This window comes from Hyperoodon ampullatus, assembly GCF_949752795.1.
Source record: "Hyperoodon ampullatus genome assembly, chromosome: 1".
Taxonomy (NCBI): Eukaryota; Metazoa; Chordata; class Mammalia; order Artiodactyla; family Ziphiidae; genus Hyperoodon; species Hyperoodon ampullatus.
The window spans coordinates 91,472,200-91,495,406 of NC_136914.1; the positions used below are offsets into that span (position 1 = coordinate 91,472,200).

General features: G+C 43.1%; 1 protein-coding gene across 1 annotated transcript in view; it reads left to right on the top strand.

Annotated features, from left to right (window-relative positions):
* Positions 1 to 3,070: 3,070 nt before the first annotated feature.
* The window catches only part of SPATA18 (spermatogenesis associated 18), a gene marked incomplete at its 5' end in the record, with an annotated part of 31,946 nt that continues 11,809 nt past the window's right edge, over positions 3,071 to 23,207 (top strand). Inside the window, 7 exons of the mRNA XM_079718892.1 lie at positions 3,071 to 3,157; positions 12,033 to 12,138; positions 12,258 to 12,373; positions 13,799 to 13,911; positions 18,908 to 19,003; positions 20,608 to 20,862; positions 22,541 to 22,805. Coding sequence (XP_079575018.1) covers positions 3,071 to 3,157; positions 12,033 to 12,138; positions 12,258 to 12,373; positions 13,799 to 13,911; positions 18,908 to 19,003; positions 20,608 to 20,862; positions 22,541 to 22,805 — 1,038 coding nt within the window. The remainder of the gene's footprint in view (positions 3,158 to 12,032; positions 12,139 to 12,257; positions 12,374 to 13,798; positions 13,912 to 18,907; positions 19,004 to 20,607; positions 20,863 to 22,540; positions 22,806 to 23,207) is intronic.

Genomic DNA, 23,207 nt, shown 5'->3' on the forward strand with positions numbered 1-23,207 from the left:
AACAATCAAATTAAGTTTGTTTCTATATTTTCTAAAAAAAAAGGGGGGGGGGTTATTAAGGACAGCTTATCTATGTTGTTCTATACTCTTTGGAAAAGAATAAACATATTTTAGAACTGGTACCAGAAAAATGTGTTTTCATTCAAAAAATTAGTATGTATACTTTTAAAATCAAATAGTACTAATCATACCACCCATTTTCCTTTTTGCCTTGACTACTACAGAGCCCAGAAATAAATGTAAAATAAGGCTCAATCTTAGTACATAAGCTTAAATTGGGGGCATATTTTTTCCATTAAAAAATTTCTAAATCTAGCAATGATATTTTCCTCAAGCCTTTTACTGTAAGCCATCTCAGATCCTCTTTTGGAAGTTTTGGGGGGATAAATAATGAATAAGTATGCATTTCCTTTGTTTTGAGTCCTTAAGAACTATGCTTGTTGTTAGTAAGCATCAAGTTCCTGCTATGGGCAACCAAGCTCCAGAATTCTACAGAAACCAAGAAGTGTATGAAATGACTGGAGGCCTGAAGGGTCTTGAATCTAGTTGTGGAGCTCCAGTACTGTAGAGATAAATAACATCAGGTAGCATATTGTAAAGTGATTTCAAAGACCTATTTTATCCTAAGAATCTATAAGTCTATTAAATTAGTAATATGAACATTTGGTCAAAGCATATTCTGTTTTGAGTTGGCTTAAATATTGATATTTTGACTAACATTTTTCTGAAGGTGGTAAAGTTTTTGGTTAACTTTGTTTCTGAGTAAGTTCTCATAAAAGCAGTTTGTGTTCATGGTAGAAATTTGGAAAATCAGAAAAGTATAAAGGAACAAATTAAAATCATCCATAATCATGCCTTGGTTTCATGTTGTATAATGTAACACAATATATATAATTTAGTGTCTGGCTTTTTTTTTTTCTTTTTCTTTTTTTGCGGTACGCGGGCCTCTCAGTGTTGTGGCCTCTCCCGTTGCGGAGCACAGGCTCCGGACGCGCAGGCTCAGCGGCCATGGCTCACGGGCCCAGCCGCTCCGCGGCATGTGGGATCCTCCCGGACCGGGGCACGAACCCGTGTCCCCTGCGTCGGCAGGCGGACTCTCAACCACTGCGCCACCAGGGAAGCCCTAGTGGCTGGCTTTTTTCACTTAGCATTATGTAGTAAGAATTCCTAGATACTAGATATTCTTCAATAACAAGATTTGTAGTGTGAAAATTTCATTGAATGATTTGCTCAGTCATTACCCTATCATTGATTTACATCGTTTCCAACCTAGTTTTCTCTGTTTAATATAATACTGTGATCTACGTTCGTCATAATAGTGATCATAGCATTTAGGAAGCACTTGCTATAATATATGCCAAGCACTGTGCTAAGTATACTTCACATGAATGATCTTATTTAGTCTCTAATATTCCTGTGAAGTAAGAACTCTTGTAAGATGATATAAACAAGGCTTAGCAGTTAATTAAAGTGTCCATAGCAAGGAAGAGGATTTAACACAATCTGATATAAGCAAATATTCCAACTTGGTTTTTATTAATAAGTAAATCCGACTGTTCAAAGATTCCAATTGCCTATTAAAATGTGCAGCTATTGGCCCTAAATTAAGAAATCTATGAGATTCTTCTCCATTCCCTTCCTCCTTCTTTATAATTTTTTAAAGGAAGAAAGTCTCTAATGAATAGTGTTTTTTGTTTAGTTTAGTAATTGTTATTGCACCATGATAAAATAATGTGTATTCTTTTTATATTCCTTCGTTTTTCTCTTTTTGTAGAGATATAATCAAAATAATACATTATGTACAACGACATATTTGTATATTCTGTGAAATGATCACCACAATAAATCTAATTAACATCCAACACCACACATAGTTACAAGTTTTTTTTTTCTTGTGATGAGAACTTTTATAGTTCTTATTTTGTGGTCTATAGAAGATAGTATGAACACAGGCTCCAGAAATGAGCCTTTCATGTTTATTAGAGGACATTAAAACCATTGTAATTAAGAGAAAAAAGGGGAGGAGGCAAAAATTCTGAATTTTACCATAGGTGGACATGTGCAATGTTCATATATTCTCATATACCTGAAGAAAAGGAACTGAATTAAACTAGCTAGTTGAGGCCCTGCACTGTTTTAATGAATAGATAAGGATGATTTGCAATCTGCACATCATTTGATGGCATAGAAAATAAGGGTTCTAAAGTGCTTAATGATGGTCGAAATGGTTTCATTTCTTAAGTAGTTCAAACTGTCACTGTGGCTTAATACACCCTTTTGAAATAGCGCCAAACCGGCTCTGAACTTGAACAAAGTCTCAATTAGAGAATTCATAATTAAATGAAGCTTTAGAGTGTTAGTGATTCTAAAAATAGACCAAATCTTGTTTAAACCTGATTAATTTGTGAACATCCTGGAGCTAACATCTATTTACCTGGGCACCCACCAAACCCTAGGTGTTAACAAATGAAGAATTAAAGCCTTGAGAAATGAAAGAATAAAGGAAGGACCCAAACAGGTGCTTTCTTCAGAGCCTAACCAAAGACGTCTAGGGAGAAACGACCTTTGCTTTTCTAGACAAGAGGCCTCCAGCTGCCCCCCATCCTACACTGCGGGCGCGTCTCAGCCCATCAGCGGGTAGGGCAGCCGCCGTCCATAGTCTTAGCGTCTTCCAGCCCCCGGCCCAACCCGGAGTCTCACTGACTTTGGGCGCCCTCGCTTTCGACCACCAGCAGCACCACCAGCAGCGGGAGGAACGGCGGCATCGCGCGGGGTGCCCGGGACACCCGGGGTCGGAGGGAGGGCCCCTGGGCTGCAGGCGGGCGGAGGGCGCGGCTGGGGCTGGGCGGCGCGCGTACCTAGCAACCGCGCGCTCACGTCAAGGTTTGTTTCACAATCACCCGGGTGTTTCTGGCCGGGGCTCCGGGCAGCCGCAGGGGAGCCTGGGGACCGCGCGGGGCGGCTGTGGCCCAGGGCACCTCCCTCCCGGCTTCCCGAACCCCGCCGCGTCCGATCGCCCCGCGGTCCACGAGTCCATCTCCCAGAGCGGGGCCGAGCGGAAAAGCGAGCAATGGCGGCTAACCTGAGGAAACTGGTCTCCAACGAATCTTTAAGATCGATGCAGGACCAGCTAGAGTCCTGGCTGAGGGAGTACAACGTGAGTCAGGGTGGGAGACCCCCGGGGCTCGCCCCTCCCTCTAGTTGCTCGCACGACCCTCGGCGGGGGGCTTCTTAGGACTGGTCTCCGGGTGGCCGCTGTGCCAAGTCTCGCAGTTCTGATGCCTAACTGGGGACCAGCGTCGGACCTGCATCGCCGGGAAGGAAGGAAAGTGCGGGTTCCCCTTTCTTAGCGCGGAGCGCGGGACTCGGAGTCTGGGAAGAGAGCACGCATTTTACCCAGAGGTAGACAAGGACGCCGGCGGCCCTAGCAACGCGAAAGCCCTGCGAGCCGCCGGGGTCTGGTCAAGCCTGCCACTCTCTCTCCTATCCCCTCCGTCAGCAGTCTACCTTCATACCCCGACTCGAATTATTATTATTATTATTTTACTACATCCCTCCTCTTGCCTTTCCTCAAGTCTCCCACCCTGGGGATAACTTGTGGTTGTATCAGAATGGATTTTTATAAAAATACACGCAGGAGTTAGTACCCAGAAATCAGTGAAACGGGCAGTTGTTAACGTTGAGGGTTTCACTTGTGTGCTGGTCAGCATGGCAAGTAAGGCACAGTTTCAACACCAGGGCAGATTTCAGAAGGCCTGTTGCCAAGGCATGTGTAAGCCCATATTCTCTCATCAAACCCAGAAGGGTTCTCCAAATCTCCTTAATCCCCACCCCCACTCCAGCTCCAGTTAATCTCCACCACCCAGAGAGTAGAACTCCAGTGCTGAATTTTGCTTCGGTTGGTCTGTCTTAAAAAGGGGAGTCCTATTTTCACACAGCAAGTAGAACAGGGAGGCAGAAAGAGCTGGGGACACGGAATCAGTCCCCCTAGCTTCTAGGTCTGGCTCTGCATAGAACTAGCTGAATCATTTGGGGCAACTTATTTAACCTCTGGTTCTCAGTACCTCCCCTGCTAAATGGGAGACTGGAATTAGATGATAGGTAAAGTTCCTTTTTAGATCTCAGATTTTTGAATCTAGATCAGCTTGTTTCTGAAATTCTACCAGGAAAAATGCAGCTGGTTGCTGTCACGAGTCCCTGGGCTTTCCTATCCACCCTCTAACCAGGGCTCCTGGGAGGAGGGGAGCTCAAAGCATAGCTACAGCTTTCTCCTTAGCCTTCCTTTCTAGTGTTTACCCCCTTCGCGCACATTTAAAGAAGCAGCAATGATTATTCCTTCTCCACCGAGATTGCAGGAAAACTAAAATTCACCTCTAGTACAAAGCCTTGGATTCCCCTTACCACCTACCTTTAAAAGTGGCCACTTGTTACCTAGTCTCAGAAGGTTGAGAATAACAAGTCCTATACATGTATTCACCCTTCTTAAAACTCCCTCTTACAAGAAAAAATGTTTTTCTTGCTTGTGGTCTAAATTAACTCAGAATATTAAAAAGTGTATTCAGTTTGTTACTAGACAACATTTAACACAAATGATACTAGTAGTGGCTGGACCAAGTTAAATGATTGCTTTGAAAATACCTGTAAGTACTGAGAAATGCTAAAGTTTATTGCACTTTCCCTTCTCACTGACACTGGTGCATCCCATTCCTCTGTTCTCACTGAAGCCATTTTAATCTAGATTCTTCACCTGTCCCACCCCGCCCCCTAAAAGACACACACACACACACACACACACACACACGAATAGTAGAGACTGCACTCTAAGAGATCAATGGCTTTCCAAATTTTGTGGCCATTCCCTGGGCAACATCATTTCTCCTCAACTCTTTGGCGTCTCTGTCACATTTGACTCTCGACACCCCTATTCTTCTAAGGCTCTAATAATTTGTCTCCTTGCCTCACCCACTCCCCTCTTGTAACTGTTCTTCAAGGGCCAGACTTTAGAAATCTTCTCTTCTAGCTCCATTCCTGCTTCATCTCTTACTCCTATGCTGCTCATCTCATATCTATATTCAGGTCCTATTCTCATCTCAGCTCTCTCTTCTCCAATTGTACATTGGAATTTTCAGTTGTGCTATTGTCATCTCAAAGTCAAATCAGTCTAAGACTGACCCTAGCCTCTCCCATGCCCCAAACACCAACTTCTTTCCTAACTTAATAGTCTTTATCATGACACACTCCACTTTCTTCTCACCAGCAGAATCTGTGGGTACCAGTTGTAAATTCGTGCAGAACTTGATCACTTTCCACCACCCCTGCTGCTGCCACCCTTGTCCACCTTTGGTCATCTTTTATTTGGATCATTAAAAAAATAACCCAAAGGGATTCTTCTAAATGTCAAGTCAGATCAAGTTACTCCTCTGGCAAAACTCTCCAAACTTCCTGTCTCAGAAAAAGAGTTCCTACAATGGCCATCAAGCTCCTATACAACTGTGGTCCTTTAAATTCTGTGATGTCATCTCTTACCTTCTCCCTTGCTCAACCACTCCAGCAGTACTGGCAGTCTTAGAGCAAAGATGTCCAACAGAACTTTCCATGATGACAGACATGTTCTGTATCTATATCTATATCTATATCTATATCTATATCTATATCTATATCTATACCTATATCTGCACTATCCAATATGGTGGCCATTGGGCACTTGAAATCTGGCAAGTGCAAACTGAGGAACTGAATTTTTTTTTTTTTTTTTTTTTTGGCGGTACGCGGGCCTCTCAGTGTTGTGGCCTCTCCTGTTGCGGAGCACAGGCTCCGGATGCGCAGGCTCAGCGGCCATGGCTCACGGGCCCAGCCGCTCCGCGGCATGCGGGATCTTCCTGGACCGGGGCACGAACCCATGTCCCCTGCATCGGCAGGCGGACTTTCAACCACTGCGCCACCAGGGAAGCCTTCCAATCCAATTTTTATACAGCTGTACAGGAGATCGTTTTGGGGGGGCTCCTCATTTCCCCATACCAGTGATTCTGAACACAGGCAAAGCCCTATGCCCTGGGTCAGTGCTTTTAAAACTTACCCATAGAAATGAATGCATTTTACATCACGACATAGCACACATACACCCTTATATAACTGAAGTAAAGGTTCATAAATAATTCTTCTCTTTAGTAATTGCGATATACTCTGTTTTCTTTTTCATTACTTTTTTAGGGGGAGCCGGATGAGACTCACTAAATCAATATCACTCCCCATTAGGTTGTGGTCTTGGTTACACCTACAAATCATCTAGAAAACTTTTTAAGCTTTCTAATGCCCTGATCCCACACTAGAGCAATTAGAATTTTAAAGAATGGGAGCCCACAAGGCTCCTCGGGTGAAGGCTTTCCTGAATCTTCCTGGCTTCTTACCACTTCCTCCTTTGAGCCTCACCTCTGAATTCTGGACCTACCTTTATTATAGCAGGCAGTACTCGATTTTGCATTCATTTACATGTTTATCTGAGACTATAAATTCCTTGGGGGCACGAGACTATCTTGGGTCTCCTTGGCCTCCTCCATAAAGATTTGTTGAGAATATAAATGCATGAGTGAAGCAGAGAATAAACCATCTTCTTTGGCTTCCTCGTTCTTCATCCTTCTTTCTGGCTGTCCTCTTATTTCTTACTGCTCTTGCTTTGTTTTTCATTCACTGGACCCTCTTCCTCAGCCCACTTCTGAAACAGTCAAATTGCCCTCTGCCCTGCCCTCAGCCCCCTCCCCACTCTCCTCTCTCGCCGGGGACTTCATCTGTACACATGGTTTCCATTCTTCCTCTGCTGGAGGCTTCCAAATCCACACCTCTGACCCTCACCTCTTTTCTGAGATCCAGATGACTTTCCAACGGCTTTTGGTAAAGCCTCATGTTAGAGAGCTCGGCTCCAGTTCCAGAAGCTGCAAGGATGGTTTTAGGTTCCAGCTGAACCACCATGTCTTCCAAATTACTTAAGAGCTTTGTTTTCCTCATTAGTGAATTCGAGATGATGGATGGTGTCCAATTTGTAGGGTTGTTTTGAGGATTGAATGAAATGTTTAAACATGTATTTAAAGCTCTTAGCACAGTGCCTGGCTGGCAAAGAGTAGGTGCTCAGTAAAGGTTACATACTCTCACTGGACATCTCTATCTGAAGCTCCTTCAAACCCTTTAAACTGTCTGAAAACAGTATCTTCCCTCTCATACCTCTTACCTGTTTCCAAACATACTGACTTCCTCCTCAGGTAATGCTAGAATCAGTGGGACCTTGCCCGATACAGATGTAATTTGGGGGCTGGGAAGGACTCTTAGGGGACCCTTGTCATTGCCACAGCTCTCAGCATCTCTCAGCCAGACAGCTACTACCGTCTCACAGAACTCGCTCTCTAATCCAAATTATCTAGTCTGTTCCTGCCAGAGTAATTCTTGTAAAATCAAAGCAAATCTTCCACTTGCTCCATTAAACTTTTCAGTGATGGGATAAAGCCCAAAGCCCTTCACGTGGCAAATAAAGTCCTTCATTAGCTGGTCGCTGGACCCTGCATTCCCTTCTCCTGTATAGTATGCCTTACTGCTTCTTGCCTTGGTACCTGATGTTTTTCGTTTTGAAGTGTCCTAACCTCTTACCCTCACCCCTCACCAGAGTGTATCTTGCTCCCTCTACAGCTCATTGTCTTCCTAGAGCATTTAATAAACGCTAAGGGAATTATTTATCCTCTGTGTGTTTCCCATTCTCCATCCTGCTTCCCCAGCTGGTGAGCTCATTGACAGCAGGCAACTTTTTATTTTTATTTTTTATTTTTTTATTTTTTTTTTTTTGTGGTACGCGGGCCTCTCACTGTTGTGGCCTCTCCCGTTGCGGAGTACAGGCTCCGGATGCGCAGGCTCAGCAGCCATGGCTCACGGGCCCAGCCGCTCCGCGGCATATGGGATCCTCCCAAACCGGGGCATGAACTCGTATCCCCTGCATCGGCAGGCGGACTCTCAACCACTGCGCCATCAGGGAGGCCCAACTTTTTATTTTTTAATGTAGTTTTGTTTCCTGAGCTGCCAGCCCAAGGCTTACAAATTAAAGGAACTCAGTGATTTATGAATGAATGAGCTTTGGAATTAGGAGACAATATAATTAGTTCATAGCCTTGCTCTATTTATCTTGTGGGAGTAATTGTTTGGTAGAATACTGTGACTCTATTGCAAGTTGAGTGTCTTATGCAATGCTTTGTGTTACAGCAGCATGTTTTGACATGTCTTGGGATCAGGAACTGTCTGACGTGGTATATTCTCTTCTGTTATTTAAGTCATGTATACAAACTCATTTGAAAACATTGAGCCCCTACTTTGTATCAGGCATTGGGCATAGCACAGGAACGTATAATAATAATACTACAATAATGCTAATTATTACATACCTCCTCTACTCTGCACCTAAGTTAGCTGGTGAGATCAACCACCTTCTAAATACGAGTAAATGGAAGTTCATATTTAGAATTCCCTTTCTAAGAGAAAAAGCTAATAAGTGGAGAACTAGATCTGAATCATGGTCTGCCCTATTACTCAGTTCATGGCTCCAGTCAGTTCTGTGTAGTGACTCGCAGGTACCAACAGTTGAACATCTTTTGCCTTTAAGGTGCAGAACGTGCATTTTTTTGATTTAATTCTCTTAACACTCTGCAAGGCTTTATCCCATTTTCCTGGATAGGAAATGGGATCAGAGAGGTTAAATAACTTGTGCAGGATCACACAGGACTGTGGCAGGTAGCAGAGCTGAGGTACTCAGGTCTGCTTGACTCCCAAGCCCCTCCTCTGTCCACTTAGCACATGGCATGATCTAGCCAGAGGGCAAATGGCTGTAAGTGGGGAATTGAAGTTCACTGTGGTAAGTGCAGGAATAAAACAGCAAGGACAAGGAGCTGCTGGTTCAATGAGGAAGGAATGGAGAGAGCTGTTCAGGCTGTGGGTTCCATATGTTCTGATCATGTCAATATTATGCTAAGTCACTCACTTGCTCACTCATTCATCAAATATTTTGAGCCCTTCGATTTGCTATGGATACTAGTGATGATTGATACAAACATGAGAAAGACAAAGTCTTTAAAAAAAACTCATAGTCAAAACCAAACCAGGGAATTCCCTGGCAGTCCTGTGGTTAGGATTCCGCACTTCCACTACAGGGGGCCCAAGTTCGATCCCTGGTCGGGGAACTAAGATCCCCCAAACCGTGCAGCGTGGCCAAACAATAAACAAACAAAAGAACCCCAACCCAAACCAAACCCAAACAAAAAAACTTAGTCTTGTAAGGAGAAGGGGATAGGAAGATGAGACAGAAGAAGAAATGGCCATAACAGAAATCAGTGTTACAACAGAGCTAGTCCCCAGGTACCGTTAACCAGACATGGACGGTAAACCAGCAGCTTCCTCTCAGTTACAACGAGTCCATTCCATCTTGACTGCTTACCAGGCCTCCTGGGCCCTCCAGGATCTGTCCTGCCAACGTCTCTGACCACCTGTCCTCTGCCACATGTACCTACTTCTGGTTCAAGTTTGCCAGGCTCCTTCCTGCCGTTGGGCCTTTGCCCTTGCTGTTCCCACAGCCCGGCCTGCTCTTTCCCTGGTGCTCTGCATCCGGAACTTAGCTCCAGTGTCTCGTCCTCAGAGAGGCCTCCCTGAGTGCCCTCCTCATTCACACTTTATCACATCATCCAGTCCTTCTCCTCTTCCTCCCGGCATGAATCATGATCCAAAAGTCACTATAGTTTAGTAGTTAAGAGCATGGGCTCTGAAACCAGTTCTCAGTTCTGGCATTTTACTAAAGTAACCTTGGCCATGTTGTTTAACCTCTCTGGGTCTCAGTTTTCTCATCTGAAAATGGGGATGATGACAAAGGCCCTCCTAATCTCCTAGAGTACCAGAGTGGGGTTAACTGAGTTTACGTATGTAAAGCATTAACAGTGCCTGGCACTTAGGGGGGATGTAATAAAGCCAAAGTGAGTGAATGGTCTCATTTTCATTCATCAACCCAATACATATTGAGTTTGAATACAGAGAGACAATAGAATGCAGGGCTGGGAATGCAACAGTGAACAGGCCAGGCATATCCTCTGTCCACAAGAGCTTACTGCCTGTCTGAACCATTTCCCTTGTTGACACAGATCTGCATTTTACTTGTAAACTTTTACCTAGAGGTCATCTGAATCTTTCCTCTTCATTCCAGTTTCTAGCTCCCACTTCCTGCCTCGGGATTCATAGTACCCAGAAGGTACCCCCTGCTAGTGCCTTATTATGGCTTGAGGTCACACATAAGTCTATGCATATTTGCACCCACACAATTTGTTGCTTGTAGTTGTGTTCATTCCTTTGGAGTTAGGATCAGTTAGAGGTTTGGCTAACGAGGAATTGGTGAAAGGTCACCAAGGAGATGAGAAAAGCAGAAAAAGAGCTGAGAGGTCTACCTCTTAGCTTCTTCTTTCTGGGGACAGACTTTCCCCAAGTCTGCCTAATTTGTTCTCACCTAGATTTCACTTTGTCTTGGAAGCCTTCCCTGACTTTCTAAGACAATGGGCTCTTGAATAGACCTTGTGCTCATCCCTATATTAAGACTTTATTCCACTGCAGGGTAACTATCTACTCTCCTTTCTCTCCCACTTGTCTGGCTCACCATATGGCCTGGGCCATCTTTTTGGTCTTATTCTCCATTGTATCCTCAAACCAGCAATACCTTCTTATTGTTAACAAGTAGTGCCCTTTATGCACGTATTGAACTTAGGTAGAGGGTAAGAACCAGTAAAGTGGGTAAATTAGGAGGCAGTGATTTATATTGTGTTACAAAAGGACTATTTACTTTTTTTTTTTTTTACATCTTTATAGGAGTGTAATTGCTTTAAAATGGTGTGTTAGTTTCTGCTTTATAACAAAGTGAATCAGTTATACATATACATATATCCCCATATCTCTTCCCTCTTGCGTCTCCCTCCCTCCCACCCTCCCTATCCCACCCCTCTAGGTGGTCACAAAGCATGGAGCTGATCTCCCTGTGCTATGCGGCTGCTTCCCACTAGCTATCTATTCTACGTTTGGTAGTGTATATATGTCCATGCCTCTCTCTCGCTTTGTCACAGCTTACCCTTCCCCCTTCCCATATCCTCAAGTCCATTCTCTGTGTCTTTATTCCTGTCTTACTCCTAGGTTCTTCATGACACTTTTTTTTAAATTAGTTTCTGCTTTATAACAAAGTGAATCAGTCATACATATACATCTGTTCCCCCATCCCTTCCCTCTTGCGTCTCCCTCCCTCCCACCCTCCCTATCCCACCCCTCTAGGTGGTCACAAAGCACCGAGCTGATCTCCCTGTGCTATGCGGCTGCTTCCCACTAGCCATCTATTCTACGTTTGGTAGTGTATATATGTCCATGGCTCTCTCTCGCATTGTCACAGCTTACCCTTCCCCCTCCCCATATCCTCAAGTCCATTCTCTAGTAGGTCTGTGTCTTTATTCCTGTCTTACTCCTAGGTTCTTCATGACATTTTTTAAAAGAAGTTTTTGCAGGATTCCATTGAGTAGGGAGTCAGGGTTATTGCTATAAAAACAACCCCCAAGTTTCAGTGGCTTAATGCCCACCAAAAAACTTTCTCAGTGATGTGACAGTTCAATTCAAGTGTTCAGTTAGCAACCTTCTAAATCCTGTGGCTCCACCATCCCTTATGCCCTTGGGGTCCTCTGCATTTGGCTAGTAGACGGCGGGGGCGGGGGGAGAGGAAGAAGACAATCATTAAGGACAATCACATTACTTCCCATCCCTAACAGGAACTGGTTTGCACAGCTGCACCGACCGCTAGGGAAGCTGGGGAAAGCAGTCTAGTGGGTGCCCAGGAGGAGAGGGAAGTGTGTTTTGTGAGCACACAGCGGTCTCTGCCCTGGGAGCATACCAGAGCCAGCTGGCCCTTGTGTAAAGTGAAGTGCTTGTCCACCTGCAGTGAGTCCCAGAAGAAGGAAATTGCACTGATGTCTACTGTTCTGGCTTTGCAGACGAACTCATGTGATCAAAATCTAAATCATTGCCTCGAACTCATTGAACAAGTCACCAAAGTGCAGGGACAACTCTTTGGGATCTTCACTACAGCAGCCCAAGAAGGTGAGAATGGCCCATGCATCCCCGTCTTTGCTTTCTTTTCTTTGTCCCTTCTCTGTGCTCTCTGACTGGGTTGCTGTGGTTGGATTTCTCTCACTGACCTGATTTGTGGATTCTTCTAGGAGGACATTATGATGGTGTGGAAACAATCAAATCGCGCCTTTTGCCTTGGCTGGAGGCCTTCTTTACTGCCACTTCCCTAGGAAAACCTGTCGACAGCAAGGTCCCCTCTCTACAGGTAGGGATGCTAAAGGATCCTCCTAGGTGTTCAGCACCTGATCAGGCTCTGGGGACTCAAACGTATGTAAGATATGGTTTTTACCTAGTGAGGGGCTCAACTCTAGTTAGTGAATTGAGACATGGGTCGAAAAGGTGAGTTTGTATATACAGTAATACGTGGCATAATGGATTGAGCTTTCTCCTAAGACAGATCGGCGTTAAAATCTCAGCCTTGCCTACTTACTGGTGGTATGGCTTCAGGCAACTCAATAAGGCCCTGCTTCCTCAGCTGTGAAAAGGTCCTGGTGATGATCTGCATCTGGGACATTGCTGGGCCCACACTAGGCACTAAATAGTAACTTTTAAACAAGTTAGCCACCCAGACAGGGTACCACCAGGTGGGGTCAGAAGAGAAAGAGATCATTAGATGGGGGAAAGCTCAGTATTCTGAAAGAGTAAAATAAAACTAATTGGAAACTTCCACGATAAGAAGAAAACTCAATTCTGGTAGATTGATCATGAGTGTCATCATTTGTGGTTGATATTGGTGGTTTCCATGCAACAGTGGCAGTGTTTTAACAGTTGAGGACCAGACTGGAAAGAGAACGCATACTTTTCTTAAGGCGCTGGTATCACTATGTCTGGATAGGCAAAAAACATTTGTAACCTTGATTTTAAATGCTTATATGGATTTACATAAATTCCTTTCAAAAACTGAACCATTTAGAGCAAGCAGTTCTAAGCAAGAGGGCCTTATGAGGTAGTGGCCAAAGGATTCTTGCTTAGGCAGAATCCTAGTCTATCTTCTATGGTCCTGGGTAGGTTGTGCAACCTGTTAGGTCTCAGTTTCCTCATCTGTTATATGGAAACAATGCTTTTGCTGACAGGGTCACTGTGAGAGTTAAACGTGATAAACCTGCGAAACAACTTACATATAGTAAGGGCTCTGGAGACATCAGTTGTTATTAAACAAATTTTTTTATGTGGGAATTTTCATATGCCTCTTAGATTTTTACCCCCTGTGCATGTTTTACCCCCTGTGGAAGTTTCCATCTTTGGGTATAAAGATGTAGGATGATATTTCACTGTCTTTTTAAAAAATCTGAGGTATCATTTACCTGTAGTGAAAACCATAGATTGGTGAATTTTGACAAATGGATATATTCTTGCAAGTCACGCCACTATTGAGATATAAAACATTTCCATCACTTCAGAGCATTCCCTTGTGCCACTTCCCATTCCCCTCCTTCCACCCTCAGGGCAACCACTCTTCTGATTTTTATCACTCTCCATTGATTTTGCCTGCATGGGAAATTCATGAAGATGGAACTATACATTACGTGCCCTTTTGTACTTGACTTCTTTTTTCCAGTGTAATGTTTTTGCAATCTGCCCATGTGGTTTCATGTATTCAGACTCTGTTTTGATTTGTGTACCATTCCAGGTCACGTTTGATAAAGACGGACATAAAGAGTTTGACGCTTGGGATCGTGACATACAACAATTAGATGGTGATTTGAATGCAACTCGTAATCAACTCAACCAGGTTCAAGACAAGTAAGAGGAATGCAAGTTATTTTCTTCCAAAAAGAATTGCTTATTCTTAACTTAATTTTTAAGTTTGAAAGGAGAATACTGGCTCATGTAAAATGTAGACATTTGCAAATAAGTCATATGATGTGTGTATGTATGTGTGTGTGTGTCTGTGTCTGTGTGTATGAGTTGGGAGGCAGTGTCTTTGAATTTGGGGACAGGATTCCTATATTACATTATGATCCCTAAGACCCTGGTCCCCTTGGCTTCATTCCTGGGGCTCCTTTTCCATAGGCCCACTATCAGTCCATATGTATGAAAGAGAAAGATTGTTGCATGAAAATCTAACTTTGGGGAGGAAAATAAGAAAAGAGGCAGAAGAGGAAGGGTTAAAGAGAGTGAAAGATCAGGTAAAGAGAAAGAGAGAAAAAGTAAGATGAAGCAGCCTGCATCTATCTGTCAGTTAGGGGTTATACACGCCTAACTGAGAACCACTCAAGATTTTGGAATAACTTTTAGATATAAAAATGTATTTTTAAAAAGTTAAGCAATGTCTGGAAGTAACAGATCTCAGATGTACGCTGTGTGCAAAGCCAGGGTAGCAAGTTCAAGGAATCACTGCAAAGAAAATTGCAAACTTTGGGTTGTACTTGAGGGAGATAGACAAATGTGATGCAACTGCTTTTAACATATCTAATAAAAATCCATCAGTAAGGTGTTTCTCCTACTGCAGCATTGCTCCATGGCTGACATGTAGAGGATAGCAAGGGATTCTTTTGTCACTAGTTAAGGCTTGTGATGGAATAGGGTATGGCATTCTGCCTTGTTCTCTGATTAGATTTCCTTCTAAGGAAAACATCTCTATTGATTGATTTAATTTTGTCCGATTATAAAAATAATACACATTTCCTTTGTCAAAATGCATATAACAAATAAAAGTATGAAGATGAAAATCAACTGTTAGTTCATGCCTGTTAACATTTTCGCATATTTTACTCCAGACATTTTTCCTTTCTCACACACACACACACACACACGGACACACACACACACACACACACACACACACACAGGGTTACCTCTACACACTCCTGTTCATTTTTCCAACTGGAACCACTGTCAGTGTGTAGTTTTACAGCTGCAGCAGTCAAAATTTACAAATAAAATGTGCAAAATGCATAATTCCTCTGAATTCGTATGACTTATTTCAACTAACGTCAACTGATTTGGAGAGGGGTAAGAAGGAACCTTAAACCTGCCACTTCTTTTCTGGTTTATCGTAGTTCCTTTTGTGTAAATATTCAGTTAATTCCAAGTTCTGTTCGGGGCTGTGTTTGTCCTTTCAAGGGGTCTCATTGCCCTCCTCCTTCCTTAGACAGGCGTCTAGGGGTGAAGGGCGGTTTCCGGGCTCTCCTGGTGATGGAGGAGAGGGGCTTTTGGTCTTGTACTGCCCTCTGGGTTCTTGCTGCCTTGGTTCTACCTGGGCACTGGAGTCTTGTGCTGATGGGCGCTGAGTTGTGGCTCATCTGGTTAAGTTTCCTCAGGCATTCGCTGGCCCCTGCTGCTGCCTCCATTTGCCTCTGGTTGTGAGGCAAAGCTTCACGACTTTGCTGATTCTTGTCTTCAGTCAGAATCCGTAGGAGCCAGGAATTCCTACCTGCCTCTCTTGTCACTATGGCTGTGTAGTTACCCATCAGGGGCATCATGGACCAAAAACTATGACTGCACGCTTTTTTTAAAAAAGCTTTTTATTTGGAAATAATTTCAAATACAGAAAATTTGCAAGAGTAGTACTAAGAACACCCATATACCCTTTCATATGCCCCTCGTCCTGTTTATCATTTTATAATTAATTAATTAATTTAATTTATTTATCTTTGGCTGCGTTGGGTCTTTGTTGCTGCATGCACGTTTTCTCTAGTTGCAGCAAGCGGGGGCTACTCTTCGTTGCGGTATGTGTGCTTTTCATTGTGGTGGCTTCTCTTGTTGAGGAGCACGGGGTCTAGGCATGCGGGCTTTAGTAGTTGTGGCACACGGGCTCAGTAGTTGTGGCAAATGGGCTTAGTTGCTCCGCGGCATGTGCGATCTTCCCAGACCAGGGCTCGAGCCTGTTTCCCCTGCAATGGGGAAACTGTGCCATCAGGTAAGTCCCTGCTTTATCATTTGTATGTATACTCTCCCTATCTGTATACACACTGCCCTCCGCCATTTGAAAGTTGCATACAGGAAGGTGCTTTTCCCTTTAGCTTTTCCCTATTTTTGTTTTGGTTTGTTTTTTTAACCCACGTGTGGTTCATGTTTCATTTTTTAAGGCATCAGAAATGATGGAGGCTGTCCCCGCACTCTATGGTAGCCAGCTCTCTCCTTCACTACTCTGCCTACCTGTCTCTAAATCCAGGGTGATACCTAATGTGGAATGAGAGGCCCACCCCAGGAGGTTCCCATGTCTAACACTGTGGAGACCAGTTTAGCTGTGACTCAGTTCCAAAGGTGCAAATTCCAACAGGGTGCTGAATGGGGACAGGTCTGCTCAGGTTTGACGAGCCCTAGACAAGGGAAGACTGCTGGATTTTATTTTGGGACTCTGGTTAGAAATCTCACCTGTCCTCATTTCCTATATCCAATCTATTAGAACATCCAGTGGAATCTACCTCCTAAACATCTCCCACACACGTTCCTTACTATTCTACTACCAGTGCCCTCGTTCAAGTCACTGTTACCTTTTGCCTCAGCCAGTTGCCTTCCAACTGGCTTCCCTGGGCCCATTCTTGCTGTACTACAATTCATGTTCCACACAGCACATATAGATATACTTTTATTGTAGCAAGTCACCCCCTGGCTTAAAAGCTGTTAGTTGCTTCTTTTTGTACTTAGAAAAAAATTCTAAATTCCTTCCCAGGGCTCTCCCAGCCCTGCGTGATCTGACCCTACCTCTTGCTCCACCCTCATCTCATGCCAGGTTCCCCTGACCTAGTCTTCTGTCTACTTCCTCACCTCGAGGCCTTTGCCTGTGCTTTTTCAGAGAAATGGAAGTCTTCTGCTGGCTCTTTGCATGGCTGGCTTTTTCTTGTCCTTTAGGTCTCAGCTTAAATGTGACTTTCTCAGAGTCTGTGACCACTACACATTGAATGGTCTTTTCTTTCCTCTCCCTCTCCTCTAATTCTCTTTCACAATCATCTAAGAATAGCACTTATTGAAAGTTGGAACTTTGAAAAATTTGTTTGAATATTTATGATCCACTAGACTGGAAGCTCCAAAGGGTTACTGTCCTGTATCGCTATTCTGACACTTGTATCTCCAGCATCTAGCATTGTACCTGGCACGTAGTAAATTCTCAGTAACTTGCTCAATGAATGAATAAATCCATAACAAAAAATAAATATGTTAGCCTGCTTAAAACAATGCTTGTCACATGAAGGCTATCTCCTTTCTTCTCTCTATATATCGTCCAAGGGGGCCAAGTTGGTATATATATTTGCTTGTATATATATGTGCTCACACATGTATGCCATGTCTCGAGAGAAAAAAACCCGATTACTGTTCACATTCTTGTTCCTTTCTTGGTCTATTTTCTTCTTTTAATTTTCCACAGTTTTCTCTTGATAAAAATGTTCATTTTCCCATATATACTTTAAAAAAATCTATAACATATTCACATTGAAATTAAATCACAGCAATTTCCTTACAATCACCAGCATCCCTATTGTGAAGTTATTGCTCCTCTGGTTTTATTTTAGACTTCAGACATTTCATTCATTCATTCCGTTTTTCAGTTTTTTTAAAAAAATCTATGTGACAGGTACTGTTTTAGGAGCTGGGGATAAAGAGATGAATAAAATAAAATCTTTGCCTTCAAGTAGTTCAGTGTGTTTGTAATGAGATTACAGATGTGAACAAGTGTTGGAGGAGCTCAGGAGAAGGGAAGACAAATTTTTCTTGAGAGTCAGGTGTGGCCTTTGGAGAGGCACTCATTGGATGAGTGGGCGTTTGTTAGAGGAGAAGGGGATGAGATGGAATTTGGGGAAACTCACACCACCTCCTGCATTGTCTCATCGGATCTGTGCCGACTTGATAGGGATCCTGCTGTCCCATTATTTCTCAGTCTGCCTCACTGTATAGGGGAGGCCAGTGTTTGACCTTCCATGCTTCCCATCCAAGTGTAGGGAGGAAGACTGGTGTGAGTTTGGACAGCAGTTGCAATCTCTTAGCTTCAGAACTACTGTGATGAAAGATACTTGGTGTTCCAGGGATGCAAGGTCAGAGAAGTCCAAAAACCTTTGCCAATCCACAATCTCTTACTGTACTAGGACAACCTCATTGAGAACCATTGGTCTTCATTCAATGGCATCCATCACATTCTCATTTCCTAAAGATATAGTATGATTTATTATGATTTGTCCACAATGAGGAGAGTCCTTGAAACTAACAAGGACTAAGCTAGGTTGAAAACTCAGGAAAACTGTGCTCAATTAGTGGTGGAAGTCAGAGGCAGGAAGATACGAAGTACTTGGTAGTCGAGTGTAATTGTGGAGGACTTTTCTATAGGCGGGCAAACAATTTTTCTATATTTAGTAAATCTGGGAAAATTAAGTCAAATGCAACTCTACAGTGCAAAGTAATATGAATAGGTATTAGTATATTACAGAAAAATGGAGATTTTATGGAGAAGCAACCTGGGGATTCGGTGTAATTAGAGCAGATGAATTAGGAGGGTGAGAAGGAGAAACTGAACAAGTTTGTCTTTTACATTCTAATACCAGTAATTATTACATAGTCTTTTAGAGGTAGTAGCTCTGTAATTTCTTTGTGTTTGACATCGAGGAAAGATGCTAGCATGTTTTTGCATACTAGTGTACCATAATATTTGTAATATCATCTAATTGAATGCAGATGTCTTATAATTTGATGTTTATATTGAATTTATATCATACGGCGAAAGTTTCCAAGAGAACCTATGCCTTGATTTAGAAAGTCTGCCAATTTTGGAAAATCTGTCTTTAGTTACTGATTTCTCTTACACTATGGCTGAAACTGAAAAGACTCTTGAAGAAACCAAGAACAGATCGGCCATATCCCTTCTGACTGCAGAGGAGGAAATAAATCAGCTAAGAAAGCAGTAAGAAAAAAAAATGACAGGATTATTGCAGGCTGCTGATTAACCTTTGAATTTAGCTTTTTTGGTGCTCCATTACAATATGAAAGAATCTGTCCATAAAGAGGAAAGGCAGCAATGTTTTTATTAATGTTTTATATATTTTTCTTACTACAAAACAATACTTATGCACTATAGAAAATCTTCAAAGTACAACATAGTAGAAAGGAACCTTAGCCCTCATAATTCCAGAGCCAGTTACTGTCACCATTTGCTATTTCTTCCAATTAGTACATTAAAAATAAAGTTAAGACAACAAAATGTGAGTATACGATTGTGGACCCCATTTTTTCATTTAACATTATTTTTCTCTATTATTAAGAAAAAATAAAGCAGAGCTTAGTCTTAAATAGGTACATCATATTTCCTCATTTGGGTATTTCCCTAACATGGAATATTTACTTTGATGCCAATTTTCAACATTGGAAATAATTTTTTCTGGAAAATCTTAGTTTAAATTTCAGATTATCCTCTAAAGATAAATTTCTAGAAGGGGTAAATAAACACTGATCCTTTAAGGGCATACTTTTTTCAATCCTAACTTTGATTTTTTTTCCCCCAAAAAGAGCAAGTGGGAGTTGTAGTACAAAAACAAAAACAAAAAAAACAACTATATATATATATATATATATATATATATATATATATATATATGTACACATACATACATACATACCTTTCTGTTGCCTTCATACATGTTCCAATTGTTCTGATTTCTTCAGGAACATCCATAAATTTTAGCTTGGAGCACTAATCTCATTTCCTAGTTGATATAGCTTCTCAAATTCTTTGATCATATTACTCAGCAATTCCCTATAGCAACAATTCTGTTCTTTACTGTTTCTACGGCAGCTTTTAATTCTGCTATTGCATTTTTAGCTTTTCTACATCCTTCTTAATCTTACCCCTTCCCTTTTCTTCTTACACCATTGTTATTTTCATCACAGCATGTTCTCTTCTTATGGCTTTTGCTCCCTTGTATGATGGCCATACCTCTTTGTGTTAATGAGGATGCCAGTTTTATTTCTAAAGCTTTACTCCTTTCCATAGTAGTACATTATTTTCATAGGTCCACACTTCTGCTTAGTGTTGTGGATGTTATTCAATTTCCACTGCAGTTTCCCCCCACATTCCATCTGTTCAGAGAATAGAAGAGCTAGTGAGAATAGATTATATCTTTGACCAGCTTCTGGACTAGGTTTTGGAGGTCACAGGCTTCCAGAGTTTTGTGCAGTGAAGCCGTCCAACGTAGAATAGTATGTCTCTGCTTTGCCTCTGCAAAGACTTCATGACTCTGCCCACTCTGCTTTGGCTAGAGGATTTGCATGCCTATCTTTTCTTCAGGAGCCTTTTTCCATGCAAGCTGCAGACATGAAGTGGCACCCTGACCCTGGCAATTCTGCTCTTTGTTAATTTGCGTTTGATCCTATGTATTTCCAGCCGAGTTTCCCAGGGCAATAACGGCACACTAAATAAAGCAGCCTCCTTAAGTAGGCCAATTACTGTTTATTACCTTTCCTCCATCCCTCCCTTTCTCTCTTTTCTTTCAAACCTTTTTTTCTGTTCAGGCTTACATCTGTTCAAGCCCAGGAGGAATCTCGCCACAGACACTCAGAGCATAGGAGCTCAGAGAAGCGGGGCTCCGAGCGTGGGAGAGAGGAACTGCGGGGCTCGGAGCCCCAGGGCTCGGAGCAGACGGGCGCGGACAGGTGGAGCGTAGACCAGCGGAAGGCAGAAGCGATATGCGATTATGAGAAACAGCTCCGAACGCTGAAGGACAAGATAGCTGTTCTGTCAGCTGAAAAATCTGTACTCCAAGGAAGGTCTGACAAATTCTCACAGATCTTTTCACTTAAGCTCCTTTTGTTGAATTAGTGATAAAAACCTGGCTTGGAAAAGGAAACAAGAAAAAGAAAAAAGAAAAAGAAAATGACATCCTGAGCGCGAACCCCAATAATATGGAAAACTTTGAATTGTAGAGGGATTGTTTTCTCTAACTTCACCCTTCCATAGAGAAAATACCTCGTGGATTGACAATACTTGGGCACTAATTAATTTCGGACTGACATTGAAGCTTAAGGAATGAAACTAAGACGTGCAAAAGGAAGGTTCTTGTCTTGATACCAGATTTGAGTGCCTATAATGCAAAAGGCGGTACCCATGTTGAAAGCCTGTTCCATGATAGGGGGAGGGTCCTGTTCTCTGAGTTCTAGGAGTTGTCTCGCCAGGATGACCAACTGTCATTTCACAGGGTATTGCCTTTTTACGTCTCACTTTGTTTGATGGAATGAGTAGGTAAGGGAATGTGAAATTCCCTTCTACTGATGGACAGCACGTTAAGACAGGTCATTCAGACAGTGTTAAGTGAGCACAAAGTAGAGTGTTCCACTCTTTGGAGTTTCTGCATTTTCCTTGTTCTTTCTAACACTTCCCCTCTTCCCCCCCAGCCCCACAGTGTGCCCAGATTCAGGCTATCAAAGCCACCCCTAACCCGGTTCTCCATTCCCCTAAATGTCACCTTAGGCTTTCATTTTGGGGAATCACTCCATCAGTGGTGTGTGAGCGCCAGCTTGTACTAGCTCTGCGAACTGATTCTGTGCATTTCTACCTAACTCTGGGGTCAGTGACGTCACATTGATAGTTTGAAATTGGCTATGGTGAGAGTATTTGTTGCACCATGGAAACTGGCAAACACTATAAATGAGGGCTATTTTTCCCTTTCCACCTTCAGAGAGTCTGCTTTGTACTACCTTTTGCCCCACAGTTCCTTCTATAAAACTTCTCTTTTTGGTGGCCCATTCCCTCTGGACTAGCTCGTCTGATCATTTACTTTGTACTTGGTAGCAATATACATTTCACTGATGCAATGCTTTTCGATTCACCAAGTACTTCCACATGTATTAGCTCACTTGATAACCTCCTCACCATCCCGAAATAGGGCACAAATTATGTAGGTGAAAATGGAGGACCTGCAGAGGAGAAAATGACTGCAAATGGTTCCATTGCTATGGAAAGAGAGCACAGAATTTCTTTCTCATTGTTCAATCAGCGTGCATCTCATTTTATACCAGAAAGCTCAGTGATGTGTTAGTGGCCCAAGGTTGGGGTAAGAAATACTGAAAATCTGACTTTTTATTTAACTCTGGCTCTTGCTAGCTGTGTTACTCTAGGATAGCCCTCTTAGCATTTCTGAGCCTCAACTTCCTCATCTGTAAAAGGGCCAACAATCAATGCTAACCTTACCTGGCTGCTTGAAGGATAAATTGATGTGCTGAGTGAGTGAAAGCGTGTTATAAATTCGAATGCACCAGGCAAATATGGAGTATTGTTTTTTGTTTGTGGTCCTATTTGAGGCCTTATGGAGACACAGCGCCTCTCACAGGGAGCTGCTCTCCCTGCTCCCATGGCTTCTGGTTTATGGGGAGAGAAGCAGCCGAGTCTAGGAACAAGAGAGTGAATGGAATCAGAGCGCTTCCCTGCCTGATTTTTGCTCACCAACAGGTCCGCCAGGGGCCGGTCTCCGAGCCCTGATCCTCGCAGCCAGGGCCGCAGCCGCAGACGGTCCACCAGCCCCTCTACCGCGGTCGCGAAGGTCAGGAGCCCGTCTCCGAGTCGCGCCAAACTGTCCAGCGCGGCGCGCAAGGCCGCCCTGCTGTCCCGGTTCACCGACACCTATTCCGAGGCCCGCCTAGATGCGCAGTGCCTGCTGCGGCGCTGCATCGACAAAGCCGAGGCGGTGCAGCGGATCATCTACATCGCGGCAGTGGTACGTGAGTCTCGCGCGCCGCTGCACTTCCGCGGTCCAAGGGCGCTGCGGCCAGGCAGTGCTTGGGTAAACCGAACAGGACGGCTTAAAAAAGACTGGTAGGGCCTGAGGTCACTGAAGGAGGGTGGGTTTCCATCTGTCTCCTCCCTCCCTGCCTTCCTTCCATTACAGATACTTGCGATTAATTATTTTTCACACTCAATAACTATTCATATATGTTAATATCTATTTTGACCAGACATTTGTTGAAGCATCCATAAATGTAGGACTATCTCAGATGGGTATATACCAAGTTGATTCGCGCTGGATCTTCTATTGTAATATAGGTATATGTACGCACAATGGATATATTATTGCTAAGGGCTATCATTTGATTGGTTACCTTCCCTTCTTAGAAAAATC